We start from the raw sequence: 16,839 nt of genomic DNA, 5'->3' as shown, positions 1-16,839 counted from the left end.
TCCATTCAGCATAATTTCCTGAAGATTCATCGAAGTAAGCTTCTGTATCAATAATTCACTCCTTCTTATTGCTAAGTATTAACAGTATTCCATGGTATTAATTCACCACAGTTTGTTTAATCATTTACTCATTTGAAGGACGTTTGAGTTGTTTGCAGTTTGGGGCCATTAAAAATAAAGCTGCTATGTACAGGTTTTTGTGTGGACATAAGTTTTCATCTCTCTGGGACAAAAGCCCAAGAGTGTGCAATTGCTGTGTTGTATGGTAGTTACATGCTTAGTTTTATAAAACATTCCCAAACTTTTTTCCAGAGTGGCTGTACCATTTTACATTCCCACTAGCAACGTACAAGTGATCCAGTTCCTCCAGATCCTTGCCAGCATTTGCTGTTGTTACCATTTCTTATTTTAGCCATTTTAATAAAAATGCAGTGACAGCTTGTTGTGGTTTCAATTTGCATTTCCCTAATAGTGAATGATACAGAAAATCTCTTTATTTGCTTATTTTCCATCTGTATAGCCTCTTCAATAAAATGTTTTCATGTCTTTTGCCCATTTTCCAATTGGATCATGTGTCTGTTGTTATTTACTGTTATGTTTTGAAAGTTGTTTATATATTCTAGATCTGAGTACTCTGTCATATAAATGGTTTAAAAATCTTTTCTCCCACTCTGGAGTGTATCTTTTCATTCTCTTAAGGGTTGTTTCACAAAGCAAAAGTTTTACTTTCATGACGTTCAATTTATCAATTTTTACTTTTATGGATTATACCTTTGGTGTTAAGCTTAAGAACTCTTTGCCAAGCTCTATCTCCTATTTTCTTCCAAACAATTTTATAGTTCTACATTTAAGTTCACAATCCATTTTGAGCTAGTTTTTGTATAAGGTGTGAGGTTTACATTTTTTTTTTGTTGTTGTTTGTTTTTTGACACAGAATCTCACTCTGTTGCCCGGGCTAGAGTGCCATGGCATCAGCCTAGCTCACAGCAACCTCAAACTCCTGGGCTCAAGTGATCCTCCTGCCTCAGCCTCCCGAGTAGCTGGGACTATAGGCATGTGCCACCATGCCCGGCTAATTTTTCTATATATATTTTTAGCTGTCCATATAATTTCTTTCTATTTTTAGTAGAGACAGGGTCTCGCTCTTGTTCAGGCTGATCTCAAACTCCTGAGCTCAAACAATCCGCCTGCCTCGGCCTCCCAGAGTGCTAGGATTACAGGCATGAACCACAGTGCCAGGCCAAGGTTTATGCTGATGTTCATTTTTTGTCTGTAGATATCTACCTTATTCAGCATCATTTGTAGAAAAGCTTATCCTTCTTGTATTGAATGGATTTTGTGCCTTTGTCAAAAATCAGGTGAGCATATATGTTTGGGTCTATTTCTGAGTTCTCTATTCTGTTCCATTGACTATTTCCGTCCCTCCACCAATACTAGAGTGTACTGAGAACTGTATAGCAAATGCCAGCAAGGGTCTGGAGGAACTGGATCACTCATACATTGTTAGTGGGAATGTAAAATGGTACAGCCACTCTGGAAAAAAGTTTGGCAATGTTGTATAAAACTAAACATATACAGTACTGTATAGTATGCCTTAATGTCAAGTAGAGTGATTAATTCCCCTTTATCCTTCTTTTCCAAGATCATTTAAGCTATTCTAGGGCCTGTGCCTTTCATATGAATTTTAGAAGCAGCTTTATTTCTATGTAAAAACCTTGCTGATATCATGATAGGAACTACATTAAACCCATAGAACAGTTTGGAGCAAAATGACATCTTTTCTTTACTATGTTGAATACTGCAATCCATGAACACAATATATATCTGTCCTTTTCTTTAGGTCCTCTTTGACTTTTTCCATAACCATTTTGTAATTTTCAGCAGACAGAGCCTATACATGGTTTGTTAAGTTAACATCTAAGTATTTAATTTTCTCTGGGGTGACTGTGACAGTTTTTTACTTTGGTTTCCACATGTTTATTGTTGGTATATAAAAATACAACTGATTTTTGTGTGTGTGTGTGCTGATCTCACATCCTGTAACATTGCTGAACTTACTTTTTAGTTCTAGGACTTTCTCACCTATGCTTTAGATTTTTAGATTTATAGCTTCTCTCCACTTAGGTCTCATGCTTTCAGTACAAAGGAATTCAATTCAGTTCATTAATTCAGTGATGTATCTTTCCTAAAAGTCAACCCCCTTCTCAACTACTCTGTTTCTGTCATTTGTTCCACCATCTGGTTAGCCTCTTGAACAAGAAACCACAAATCTACTTGGAAAAGCTCGCTTCTTCTCTTCCCCTACACACATGACTCATTCTGCTTCATCTCCCTTAGGAACCACACTCAGATATTCTGGTTCCTCTTTAGTTTCACTTGTCAATTCTTAAGTTCAGACTTTAATCTCCTCTTCCCTATAGCACTTTTCAAACTACTTTTAGAATAATCATCCTAAAACACCACTTTCCTACTAATGTCTTGAAACTATCCCTATCACCCATTGATGTCTTGCTCTACACAATCTAAGCCCATTGCCTCCCATATGCTCCAACCTTATTTTCCTTATGCTATTTCCTCATGTAAACCATTTCTTAGTGAAAATGAATATACCTAATGTTAATAGGTTGGAAAAAATAATGGGAAAATCAGAAGACAGATAGCTACATTTTTATAACTTTAAAAACCTATTGTCATTTAAAAAACATGGCATTAAAGGGAAATGGAAAAGTTACCCATAGACTTATTTCCTGCCGTAATAAATATTTTTATTTTTTTTTATATTACCTTTCTTTATATGTGGGCAAAGCCTGGGTCAGTCACAGTGAACTCATTTCATATTCTTTTTTTTCACTTTATATTGTCAATATTGTCACTGCTTCTATAACTTCACAATTATGTTAGTGGCTAAAAAATATCTCATTGTGTGGATGTAAACCAATTATATATTTGTTTACTGATTACTGGACAATGAGGTTGTTTCTAAATAATATTTTGCTATTGTAGATAATAGTAGTAAATGTCTTCGCTATAGATCACTCTTGTTTCTTTTTAAATATTTCTTTGGTGTAAGTTTTCAGGAATGAGATTACTGGACCAAATGATATGCATCCTTTATGGCTCTGCTCTGTGTTATCCTATTGCTTTTTCAAAGGGCTGTAAACTGTCACTAACAAGGAGAAGTCCACAACAAACTTTCAGCAACAGTATCACTAAAAGTTTTTGCTTTCTTATTTTGGAGGTATAAAATGATACATAAAATTCAAATTTATTTTGCAAGTTTTGGATACTGGTGTTGTATGTTTCCATGTGTTCATTAACTGTATTTCTTACATTACTTATTTGTTCATATCCTCACTAAATATGAAGCAATTATGAAGGAACATTTGGGATTCTTAAGGAGCTCCAAGGTCAGTCTTTCTTTTCTGTGTTACCATCCCAACTTTTAGGTAATCTGGAAATAGATGCAAAATTAGCCTTCTTTCTGATTAAGCTGTGGGTGCATGAAGGCAATAGATCATGTCTGTCTTATTTATTCCTGTATCTCCAAACACTCATTACTTCATTCATTCATTCATTCATTCAGCACATATACTGAACCTTTGCTGGGTGCTAGGTGCTGTCTTGGTGGGGGAGACAGTGCTGAGCACAGATGGGACATGGTCTGATTGCTTTAGCAGACTCTGTCTCCTGTATCGTGCATAGATTCTGGAGAATGGCCAAGAACAGGAGGACAGGGAGCAATGCTGTGGGAGGTGAAGGTGGCTCAGATCAGAGATGGGTGGGGAACAGTGGCTTGACACTGGATATAGCTGGACGGTTGAGCCAATTATACCAAACATGTATAATAGTAGTTACTAAGTAAATGTTCTTTCAACAAGAATAAAAGCTATTCATCCTATTGACTGAATAGGACAAGACAAATATATACCACTTATTTCCTCAACTCCTAAAGCAAAAATTCTTTTATTTTACTTTTTTTTTTTTTTTTTTTTGAGACAAGGTCTCACTCTGTTACCCAGGCTAGAGTGCAGTGGCATCATCATAGCTCACAGCAACCTCAAACTCCTGGGCTCAAGTGATCCTCCTGCTTCAGCCTCCCAAATAGCTGAGACTACAGGCACACACCACAACGCTCAGTTAATTTTTCTATGTTTTATAGAGATGGGGTCTTGCTCTGGCTCTGGCTGGTGTCAAACTCTTGGCCTCAAGTAATCCTCCCACCTGTGCTTCCCAGAGTGCTGTGATTACAGGCATGAGCCATGATACCCAGCCCTAAAGCAAAAATTCTTCGTTTAGCATTTATTCTCTTTACCCTCTCTCCCCTGCTGCTTGGTGTTCCTCTAAGTCTTGCCTTGGTGAGGGTCCAGGGACTACCCACGTGTCTTCACAATGGCCTTTCTGAGTCTAAACCCAAATTGACAGGAGGAATCTGCAGTACCATGAATGTCTACTTCCTCTTCCAATTCTTCCCTTTACCATTAGCACCAAACTAGGGGACAGTACCTGAGAAGAGGTCACAAGAGGGCAGAGAGATGTAGATGAGGTACCTGGCTTGTGGCAAGAATCCACCTCTCCCATTTTCAGGAGATGCCAGGTGATGCCCTCCTGTCTCATGGCTGGTGGAAAAGAAGGTGAGGTCCACTGTACCGGGAATAGTACCAATGGCCAGATAGTCTTTCCAGGCAATAAAAGAAGTAAATTCAACATGGAATGGTTCTTAAACGACCATATGATGGTAGTCATAGAGAGAGACTGTTTATGTGCTCACTACATTGGGAACTCTACTTTAAGCCTGTGTAATATTATAAACCTCACTTCCTCAATGCTTTCATTCAACACACATTTATTGTTTGAGGAGGGTCCAAGGACGAACAAGACAGAAAGTCTGTGTTTGTGTGAAGAGATGGATGGATAAACAAGTAACAGAGTGCTAAGAAGAGGTTGCTGCAAGAAAAAAAATAAAGCAAGGGAAAGGGAAAGAAAGCAATGGGCAGACAGGTTACTTCAGATTAGAAAAGACTTCCCTGAGGAGGCAACATTCGAAATGAAAGAAACAGAAAATAATCCATCATAAGCACATGCCAGGTACAGAGACAAATTTAGAGTATTTGAGGGACACGAGGCAGTCTCTGTGGCTACAGCACAGAGAAGAAGGCTGAGAATAGAAGGAGATGAGATCAGAGATATGGGCAAATGTCAAATGGTGCAGGCTACCCTGCAGAATCTGGAGTTTATTCTAATTGCATTAGGAGGCCAGCTGGTGAGTCTTGGGCAGGGAGTAACACGATTAGATTTATTTTTTTCAACATCACTCTGTCTGGGAGGAGGAGGACTAGCTGTGGGCAGGCGCTGCAATTGCAAAGACTAGAGAGAATGGGGGCTTTGCTTGAGAGGGGACACAGTGGAAATTTCAAGAAGAAGTCTAGTTCAGAACGTGTTGTGAAGATAGAGCTAGCAAGACCTGCTAATATGTTAGGTGGAGACTATAAAGAAAAATGCAGTGGAAGATGCATCCTAGGTTTGGGGGCTTCAAAGCCTGAGTGAATAGTGGGATCATAAACTAAGTGGGAAGCCTGAAAGAGGAGCAGGCAGGGCTGGGCAAGGTTGGGAAGGAAATGAAGAGTTCTGTATCAGACATGGTCAGTTTAAATGGCTTTCAAAGATGGGGAGGGTGTCAATGGATCTAGAGCTAAAGGGAAAGGCCTAGACAGGAGATGACATACCATTGAACAAAGCATGACAGAAACCTTCAGGGAATAGAGAAGGGGACAGCAATGTCAACTCACCTTTGGCACCGGCTGATGACTTTGCAATCCAGACGTTGCCCTCTCCATCCTCTTTCTTTCTGTTATAAGAAGCCAGGAAGAATTCTCTCTCATCTGTCCTTGAGTTATTGATCGGTGGCTGGATTCCATTCTGCGCTGGAGCAACTGGAGTCTTGAGATTAGTTGGATAAATCACATAAGACTCAGGGAACCATGTGCCGCACTCGGCCAGTTCCGGGCTTGTCTTGATTAGCCTGGCAGATGACAGAAGAAGGTCAGTGTCCCTTCTTATTTGCACTCTGTCACTCTCTCCAGAAAGGCCATTGCTCTCCCCAGAGCATTTCAGGGAGGTAAGGTATGACTCAGTCTCCTTCTCACCCCTCTATTTGCTCTTGGCCACCCTGGAGAGACCTCTAATGCACTCTCAGGCAGCACACAGCTATTAGATGCAACTTTAAAGGCGTGTCCCAGTTAATTCAAATGGCTTAATGCTCAGAACTTTAGCTCTTTTTTTAAATGCATCTCTACGGAAACTTGACATAATCCTGGGCCAACACTTTTTCAATAAGTATCTTGTGAGTGAGCCAGACCCACACTAAAAAAACGAAGTGGGGAACAGAGTGAAAATTTAACCAGTGAAAATACTATCTTGGCTCAACTCTCTGGGGAAGAAAAAGCTACTTAGGAATCTGAATTATCTAAAGACTTTTTTTTAGTCCATTTCTTGCTTTTAGCTCAGCCTAGATTTAGTGACAGAATAAAAATGGAATCTTTCTAATGGGACATAGGGCACCAGTGGTCATAATAAAACATGCCTCCTGCTCCCAAAATAACATAACCACACAGAAGATAAAGTCAGACCCTGGGCAAGGCACTTAACAAATACAAGAGCTTATCAAAAGCTCCCCACTGTACCTAATCAAACCTCTGGAGCCAGCGGTGCTAAAATCACATTTCACAAAATAGGAACTGGGTCACAGAAAAGCAAACTTCCCAAGATCATAAAGGTAGTAAGTACCAGTCAGGACACAAGCCCCAAATTCCCAGGTCTTTTTTTTTTTTTTTTTGAGACAGAGTCTTGCTCTGTCACCCAGGCTAGAGTGCTATGGCATCAGTCTAGCTCACAACAACTCAAACTCCCGGGCTCAAGCGATCCTCCTGCCTCAGCCTCCCATGTAGCTGGCCTGCGCCACCATGTGCGGCTAATTTTTTCCACTTTTAGTTGTCTGGTTAATTTCTTTCTATTTTTAGTAGGGATAGGCTCTCACTCTTGCTGAGGCTGGTCTCAAACTCCTGAGCTTAAGGGATCCTCCCACTTCGGCCTCCCAGAGTGCTAGGATTACAGGCGTGAGTCACCTTGCCCGGCCATCCAAACTCCCAAGTCTTAACTCTAAACTTACCCTTACTCCCCAGGAGTCAGAGCCAGGGAGGAACCTACCCAAAGACATGTGCAGGCCTTCCCCAAGCTGTGCTCCCTCTTCTGTCTAGAACAGGACTGCTAATGTTAAGCCCACATTAAGATTCACCTATAAACCCTAGTCAGTGAGCAAATGGCAGAAATAATGAAAAGAAATTTTAGGTTGAGATTACAAATAAAGTCATTTTAAAGTGAAAGGCAAAGAAATTGAAAGTTACTTGAACTCAAAGGAGTGAAAAAAATAAAAACAAATAAACTTCTAAGCCCTTTAATGTTCAGCTCTATATTGGCACCGTCCCATATGGTAGCCACTAGTCATATGTGGCCACCGAGCATTTGAAATGTGGCCAGTGTGACTCAGAAAATGGATTTTAAGTTTAATTTTAATTTAAAAACTGATGCAGTGTAAAATATTTTTCCATTACGTACAACTTATTGATTTGGTAGGATGACATTTTACTTTATTGTTGTATTGCAGTAGGCACATCAGGCCCATGTGTCATTTCTAGGATCACACACAAACACATCACTATTCTCTTTGGGGACAATAGTTTGATTCAGTTCAAGTGATTTTTTTCTGTGCTCTGATGAAACATTATAATGTATTTATTATGCAGAAAGCATGAGTTTTAGTGCTAGCTATATAAATCACAAATTGGTAACCAAGGTGAAATATAATTATTTTTCTAGTTAAAAAATGGGCAAATTTTAAAATTTAAAACAAAGGCATATTACTGCTGTGGAACTGACTAGAACTATGACCAGGTCAATAAAGAAAAAAAAAAAAAAAGCTGGAAGAAAGTACATCATAAATTCACAAAAAATAGCAACCATAATACACTGCCGCAGAGTAAAATGAAAAAGCAAGTTTGTTGTATAAAGGCAAAATTTTCAGCAAATACACAATGAATTTGATAAATATTTTCCTTTCCTTTCAACAAAGAAGAATTAATGAAATTAGTGGCCGAAATCACAGTTAAATATCTTACAAAAATTGTTTAATCAAATTTTTAACAGGATCTAAGCTTGTAATTTTGGTTAATACTAAAATGGCTTGGCTTGGCTTGGCTGGGCGAGGTGGCTCACGCCTGTAACCCTAGTACCCTGGGAGGCCGAGGCAGGTGGATTATTTGAGCTCAGGAGTTCGAGACCAGCCTGAGCAAGAGCAAGACCCCGTCTCTACTAAAAATAGAACGGAATTAGCTGGACAACTAAAAATATATATAGAAAAAATTAGCCAGGCAGGGTGGCACATGCTTGCAGTCCCTGCTACTTGGGAGGCTGAGGCAGAAGGATTGCTTGAGCCCAGGAATTCGAGGTTGCTGTGAGCTAGGCTGATGCCACAGCACTCTAGCCCAGGCAACAGAGTTAGACTCGTCTTAAAAAAAATAAAAAATAATAAATAAATAAATAAATAAAATGGCTTGGATCCTTACACAAAAAGACAACCATTTTAGAAGGAACTATTGTGAAAGAAACTATCTTAAGAAAAATATTTAAACCAGTATCTTCCAAAAAGTTAACAATCTTCCATTAAGAAACAATTGCCCTCAGACTACAAAATCTTCCTAGCTAACAATATCAAAGATTGATTCAAAGTTGGAAAAATAGTAAATATTTTAATAAATAAACTCATATATAAACAAATATAGCTTTAGATGAGTTGCATGACATAAGAGATGCTGGCCAATACTTTTGGCATGCTATATGCCTTAAAGGATTCCCAAAGATACTGTCAAATTTTAGCCTAAAAAATATCAAATTCATGGTGTAGAAATTTTTGAATCTTTTACATCTGTTAAGAGTTTCACCAACGTGTGAAAAAATTACTTTCTATCACCACAGACAGGACTTTAGCTACGTTGTATTAAAATATAGACTTACTGGGATTTTAATAGACTGATGTTTCCTTTGTTACCTCATTCTACCGCATGATACATATTGGAAACATTTGCTTCATTCCACTATACGATACATATTGAGAACATTTGTGCTCAGTTTTCTGAAGCAGACTCTGTGAAAGAGTCATGGATACAGTAGTTGAAATGGTTCAGTATGTATTTGCAAATGTTGCAATGACTTTCCAGTTTATGAAACTATTGAATGAAACAGAAGACAATGAATTTAATGATACTGTGTTCTTTACCAATACTCACTGATTGAGAGATGGAAGAGTTTTACAAAGATTTACTTTGTAATTCCGATTCAGATATTCTTGAAAAGGAATGTTTGCCAATTCATTATTTCATTCAATAATCAAAGATTAAAAATGGCGATCTTATTTACATTCTCTCACCTATATGTCTACATTGCATACGAAAAACTTAAGCTTAAAGCTCTGAGGAAGGGAAAGAAGACCTTATTTGTGATCTAGCCAGACAGGTATGAGAATTTATGTTCCAACTTCATAAATCAAGTCAATAATAATGATTTCACATATTTTTATAACATGACTCAGTAGTATGCAGAAGATTTTAATTGTAATTGACAGCCTTGTGAAAACTGGCTGCAAAAACTAAAATAAAATTTGAAGAATACTTTGTTAATATTGATAAATTTAGTTACTTTTCAATATATTCAATACCCCCCTAAATTTGATAATAACACTGAGTTGATACAAGAGTTGGTGAATTTCCTTAACTTGGACAGACATAGTATTGAAAACAATATGCCTTTGTTTCAACGTCAAATCAATTCTTCTAAAAAAAGATGAACCAGTTTTGTCAATGTGTGTGCAAATATTAAAGAAAAATGATTTTTTGGTACTTGATTCAGTTACTGAAATACTTTTACATATGTGGGAATAACTTCAACCATAATTTTTTTTGAGATCTAAATTCAGATGAAGAGTTTCTAAAGAAAATGCAATGTCTGAATTAAGATGTGCTACAAATGTAAAATATACATCAGATTTTGAACAGTCAGAATGAAAAAATATATAAAATATCTTTTTTATATCAATTACATGTCAAAATGATATTTTGGATTTATTCAGTTAAATAAAATAGATTATTAATTTAATTGCACCTGTTTTTGTACTTATTTTAAGGTGGCTACTAGGAAGTTTAAAATTACATGTGTGGCTAGCATTCTATTTCTGTTGGACAGCGCTGTAAGATGACCTTAGTTTGGAAGCCCTCATTTCCTGTACAGAACCAAGACTAGGCTCTGCAGGAATCCTTCACATTTGTTCCTCATGGGGGCCATTGGGAAGTAATCACAAGTGGAGGTTTATTCATATCTATAAGGGAGTAATGCTCACAAAAGGGAAAGAAGGGCTCTGATCTGCACCAGGAGATGAAAAGCCCCCCCCCAGGGCTCTGAGACCACAGCCTTGGGACCTTGATGAATTTCTGACACTCCCTGGTGACAGGAGGAAGGAGTGGGCTGTACAGGGTCCAGCAGAGAACCCCCCTGAGGCTCTGGGCAGCCTTCTGAGGGCACCCAGTCACAATGCCCACGAGTCCCATCTGTACAGGTTATAACTGTCCTGGTTCCGCATGAACTGCTGTGTCTGTGGGCAACGTGGCTGTCCTCTTTGAGCTGCCATTTTGTCCTACAAAATGAGGGAGATCTCATTTCTCACTCTCCGGAGTGCTTTCAAGCCATGCAAAATCACGGGGAAGAGACAAACTGACAAAGGGAACCATCATCTCCTGGAACTACTACAGACCCTCGCACGACACCTGAGAGAATGAAGGAAGCTGATGAGGATGACAACAACCTCCAACCTGCATAAGTCATGTCACCACTCACAAGGTGCCATCACAGGTCACACTGTGTGCCTCCAAGGGGCAAAGAGCAGGTATTGTCACCACCATTCATCCCTATTTTACAGATGGGATACTGGAATTCAGAGTGGTGCTGTCCAAGGCCACAGATATCTACCCAGACCTGTCATGACTCCAGCCCTGCACTCACTCTGCCTCACTATAGCTGCCAAATATGCAAATATGGAAAACAATATTTTTTACAGCATCTTCTGTTTCTGAATTATACAAAAAAATTTCTACCTTTATCTTTAGGGGAAAAAAATCATAGTAGAAAAGATTGAATAAACATTTAATAAAAACTTCTAAATGAAGAGTTTAAATAAACAATCATATTCAGCTTCTACTCCTGATTCCAGTGAAACAGTTGTTTGCATTCTATCACATAACTATGAAACAAGAAGACTTCAGGAAGCCTCAATCTGCTTTGGGAGTGGCTGGTGACCCACAAAAACCCATCACAGAGAGGAGTGGATATGTAAGCCACCAGGGCCAGTGAGTCTGAACAAAAATTGGAAATGTTCTTGTGAGCCTTCAACCTGAGTAAACATCTAAAGCCCAGAAAGAAATGTTAGTGGGAAAAAGAGCATTTTGCATCAAGGCAAAAATCCCAGTGCCTTCTTACCTAAATGATCTGTTCTGCTACATACACATGTTCACTAGTCATTATGGAAAGAATACTGGAGACCTACTACAGCCCTAATTTCAGGGGCCATACTCAGTGTTTCCCTACTGAAATGATAACAATAATAGCAGTGACAACCACAATAATACTAATAATAAAGTAAAGGAGAGTTTTCAATTATACAGTATGAACTATGAGACAGGCACTATTCAAAGCCTTTACATAAATTAACTCAATTAATCCTCATAACAATGCTGAGGTAGTTACTATTATTATCCCCATCTTACACAGAAGAAAATTAAGGCACAAATACTCATTATGTACCAGGCCACTGCGTTATATATACTTTACATGTATCACTTTATTTGATACTCATAGCCTTATGAGGGAGGTACTGAGGTTTAGAGGGATGAAATTTATAAGGGGAAGAGCTGGGGTTAAAATCCAAGCTTTTGACCCTAGATCTTAATCATGGTATAATACAGTCTCCTTCCACTTTATGATACTATGCTTGTGATACTGGCCATAATCCAACTGCTCAGAGATGGGCGGTGGCATAGGCACTGCTACACCCTGCCCAGATATCCTTTCTGAGCCCCCCCTCGCTGCTGTGAGAGATGGTGGCTCAGGAGTGTGCATGCTCTTCTCCAGGGTCCAGCCCCTGCCCAGAAATGCCTGGGAAGCTAAGTCCTCTACTTCTCACAGCCAATGGCTGACTGATACTGGATGGAGCACAGAAGCCTGGGCCCCTTGCCTCAAGATGCGACAACTCTGAGGTGCCATTCACTCCGGTGCTCCATGGAGTCGGGCTGAGGCAAGACTCCAGCTGAAACCACCTCTTTGCATGGCTCTTCCCCTGCCCTACCCCTCGCTGCTGCCCCTGCTCCGTGATGGGTTGCTCTGGAGAGCCCGCTCCCATGAAATCACTTACACAAGAAATCCTGCGTCAGGCTCTGCCTCTAGCGAGCCCCACCTAAGAGACAGACAATCTTTATCGAGCATGAAATAGCAATGTCTTGGACTGCGATCCAAATTGCAATTCAATTTTTAACAGGATGCACATAATGAAGCTCAGATCCTGTTAAAAATTGCTTCAATCAAAGCAGCTTAGGGGAAGCTTCAGAACTGACATTTGTTGGCTTTTTAGATAAAAGTATTTTTGCCCTTTAAACAACCCCACATTTTTGCTTAAATGCTTCATATATCTAAATTGAAAACACAGGTCTTCAAGAACACTTACTTCACTAAGGAAGCTTTGCGGCACAGTTTGTCAGCCCCCCGGTAGTAATTCACCAACTGCGCCAGCCCCGGCTCGTGACCTGCGAAGGAAAGAGGAGACTCAGAAGGGACAGGACAGGTGGGGAAAGACAGCGTCAGCACCAGCTCACAGGAGGGAGAACAGTTGTGCCACACCCAGCTTTTCTTTCTCTCATTTCAGGACTGGTTGTTAGAAACGAACAATTTTGTTTCTCTGTCCCCAAGGTCCTTCTTCCTCTCTGTACCCTGCTGGCAACTCCCACCCAGCCCTCCACGGATATAATAATACCAACATGGTAGGTCTGCCAAAGACCACTGCTACCTTTTGTGTTAGGGTACAGAGTGCTGGGGATATTTTCTATTTCACCTCTCCCTGAGGCATAGCATATTCCTCTCTTGGCTTAACGCTTATGGACCTGTAGTCTCTGTATAGTGTGGCTACTTTCATAGAGTCATGCTTTCCACATCCCCAATCTTGCTTTCTACAGCCACCAAAGAAGGCAGCAGAACCATGATGCTGCTAGGCTCAAGCACATCTGCCTCTGCAGGCTTCTAGGAGAGCCACTAGGAGGTAAAAGAAGGTAGTGGAGAGGCCATGTCTATAAAACCAGAAGCTCTGAGAACTTTCTTCTGTGCATCAACCCACAGGGAAACTCACTCTCAACAGCTCTTATTACATGTACCCTTCTTTATAAAATTAGAGCAGAAAGGATACAAAGAAAAACAAATTTTTATTTAAAATAAAAAATATTTTGTTTAAAATGCTAATAAAATGCATTGCATTTCCAGTAACAAAAATCAAAGTAAGAACAAACAGAGAGATTGTGAGATGAAGATGCCAGAGGTAAGAATAATTCATCTGAGACTGGCACACAGCCAAATCAAAAGTTTCAGGTAGGCATTAACTGGCTCTTACTGTCTCCCCAGGGCAGACAGACCTGATTCACACCTTCTCATTCCCTGGGCACTAGCATTCCTCAGCTTTGAAATCGCTCTATAAGCCTTCTCCTGGGGTTTCCCAAAATGCATTTTAAGCAAAAAGTAAATATCCCTAACAATGATGGCATATAACCACTTATAATTGTTGGATGCTGTTTTCTTTACCATAAAACCCAATTGTTTACTGATCATCTGCTGAATTTGTGGTTCCTATTTAGGATTCAGACCCTGTAGGTTTCTGCTTCTCATCCTAAGCTTGAACACCACAGTAATGCCAATCACTCCTGCCTCTGCCCTGGGCAGAGCTAATTTTTTCTGGGTTTTTTTTTTTTTTGTTTGTTTTGTTTTTGAGACAGGGTCTCACTCTGCAGCCAGAGCTACCAGGGCTAGAGTACAGTGACATCAACATAGCTCACTGCAACCTCAAACTCCTGGGCTCAAGTGATTCTCTTGCCTCAGTCTCCCAAATAGCTGGGACTACAGGTACACAGCACCACACCCTGCTAATTTTTCTAATTTTTGTAGAGATAGGGTCTCGCTCTTGCTCAGGCGGGTCTCAAACTCCTCCCCACAAGCGATCCTCCTGCCTTGGCCTCCCAAAGTGCTAGGATTACAGGTATGAGCCACTGTGCCCATCCTTTTTCTGTTTTTCATATTAGGATTCCACCTAAGCCAGGCACCGCCAAGTCCAAACAGGAAATTAAGTCAGTAAGGGAAGTGGACAATGAAAGGAAGAAATAGCTGTTTTCAACTACAAGCAGTTTTTCCTCTCCTTCCTTCAGGGAGGTATTCTCTTCGCTGAGGGCTTCCTGAGACAGCTTAACAAAAGGGAATCTCCAGGCACATTTCCCATATTCTGAGATTTCTGGGGGTTCAAATCAGCCCTTCCATGCAGGTACCATTCTACATCATAAACTTGTATAATGGCGAAAACTTGTTCCAGGTATATTCCAAAGAAAAAAGTTCAGTAAGTTTATACCACAACACCCTTCATTCCTCAAACTGTTATGGTTTTACACAGCTACAAGTGTAAAATGCTCTGTGTAAGCTCACCAATGGCTGGCTAGTCAACTCCAAAGGGCCTGTTTTCAGTCTTTGCCCATTCAATCTCCGACCACACCTATTACTAAAAACTATTTCCTTTCCTGGACATAGAACATTGCTCTCTTTGAGTTGTCCTCCAAGGTAGAGATGACTCTTCCTCCAGTACCAATTCTGCTCTTTTGTCCTTGGAAAACAACTGGCCCCCAACCCTGATGAATTTTGGTGAGGCACATGGCTACTCAGAGAGAGGCTGCACTTCCCAGACCACCGTGCAGTGAGGGGAGGCCCTGAGACTACGCTCAGGTCAGTGGGATGTGAGTTGAACCAACCTGGACAACTCCTGGGTTACAGCATTTACAAACGGGGGCTGGTCCTCTCTTTGCTCCTGCCTTTCCTACCAGAGGTTATGTGGATATGGTGGTGCCCAGCCAGCTTCAACCACATGAACGAAGGCAACTTCCCCGGGGAGAGTAGGGCAGAGACGAAGGCGAACCAAGCCTCAAGTAGGACCTTTATTCAATGTACAATTGTGAAAATATTCTTTGGCGAAACTAAGGAAAGGTCTAAAATCAGACACCCCTCCACCATTCCGTGGGCTAGGGTCCCTTCTGAAGCTCCTATTTTGGGAATCCAGAGGTCTTTCCCAAATTCCCTGACCGTTCATCCGAGCCTTTGGGTGGCAGAATCCCGAGGGGTTTCAGCACCTACAGCTCCCGCACTCGCGCCAGGGAGGGAGGAATCCTCAACGCAGAAGAGCTGCACGGTGACTCCAGCCAGGTGTTGGCCACTGGCCGGCTCTGCGGACCGCGCTCCGCTCTGCCTCAGTCCCGCCCACCTGCCCGACTTGGGTGGACGGTCGGGCCCGGGGAACTCGGATACGCGCGGCCTCAAGTCCCGGCCTCAGCGGCTCATGTGCCGATGTCGCCCCGGCTGCAGGGACCGGTCATTGTCAGGAGACAGCTGCGTCCCCGGGTAGCCGCACTGCGACTCCCGCTCCGAATCCGGAGACGAGAAGGCATTAACAACGACAGGTTTAGATCTTTCTGGATCCGTCTGATCTCCCTTAGAAGAGACGGAGGGGAAGATTTATGACCTTAAAAACAAAGCGCTCGTTCTACCGGGCCGTGGGAGGAGCGGAGGGCCGCTCGGGGGCGGGGAGGCGGGAAATGGGGAAGGGCTCACCCAGTCTCCCGAAGGGCAGCCGGTTCCTCTCTCCCAGCATCAGGTTAAACCTGGGATTGTCTCGCCTCAGCCTCTTCCAGTGGCCGGTGGCGAGGAGCAGCCGGGAGACCTCGGCGTAGACACTGCTGTTCTCGTCGCGCACCACGAAGGTGTACATGGCGAAGGGCCGCGCGCCCGGGCCGCCCAGGCAGCAGCTGCAGGGACCAGCGGGCCGAGGCGGCTGCTCAGCCTGGACCCCGCCCGGGCGCCCCCGCTGCGCTCCGGCCGCGCCCCCGCGCCAGCTGGCCGCGCCTCTCGGGTCCCGGCGGCGCCGCGCCTGGGCGCCCGCGCGTCCGCCGGAGTGGAGAGCGCGGCCCGGACGCCCGCCCTCCCCGGCGGCCCCGCCCCCGGCCCGTGATTCCGCGCGGCCCGGCCCCCGCCGCGCCTGCAGAGGGCCTGTGGGCCCCGTGCGCCCGCGGTGCTCCCTGGGCCGGCTGGGACCGCGGAGGGTCGGGGGGCCGCGGGGCTAGGCGCGGCTTGCAGCGGCCCTGGAATGTGCGGTGGAGAGCGGGAGCCAGGGCAGGTCCTCCGGAGCCCAGGGTCACAGCCCGGGCGTGGTGCCAGTGGAAGATCCTTTTTTGCAGGGCTTGCTCTGGGTCTTACTTGTTATCAAAGGACATTTTATGGATAAAAACAAAAAGTTCTAAGGCCCAGTCCTGTGTCCAAGTGAATATGTGCTTCCCTTCCTCTTTGCTTAACGACTGCTGAGAACTCGGAGCAGCTGTTGGTTTTGTTTAGGTCGAGTGCTCCCTTAGTCTGCTGAGACCCGGGTGGCTCACGTCCGGGGCTTGGGGGTGACTT

At 42.4% G+C, this 16,839-nt stretch overlaps 1 protein-coding gene across 1 annotated transcript in view; it reads right to left on the bottom strand.

Moving 5' to 3' along the window:
* TTL (tubulin tyrosine ligase) overlaps positions 1 to 16,233 on the bottom strand; it is a 29,041-nt gene extending 12,808 nt beyond the window's left edge. Inside the window, exons 1-3 of the mRNA XM_069494535.1 lie at positions 16,000 to 16,233; positions 12,818 to 12,896; positions 5,787 to 6,019 (exon numbers count right to left, since the gene is read on the bottom strand). Coding sequence (XP_069350636.1) covers positions 5,787 to 6,019; positions 12,818 to 12,896; positions 16,000 to 16,156 — 469 coding nt within the window. The 5' untranslated portion in view covers positions 16,157 to 16,233. The remainder of the gene's footprint in view (positions 1 to 5,786; positions 6,020 to 12,817; positions 12,897 to 15,999) is intronic.
* Positions 16,234 to 16,839: the final 606 nt, after the last annotated feature.

Source organism: Eulemur rufifrons, chromosome 19 (assembly GCF_041146395.1).
Source record: "Eulemur rufifrons isolate Redbay chromosome 19, OSU_ERuf_1, whole genome shotgun sequence".
NCBI lineage: Eukaryota > Metazoa > Chordata > Mammalia > Primates > Lemuridae > Eulemur > Eulemur rufifrons.
The sequence above is the reverse complement of the archived record's forward strand: the minus strand, read 5'-3'. Positions and strand labels throughout refer to the sequence as shown.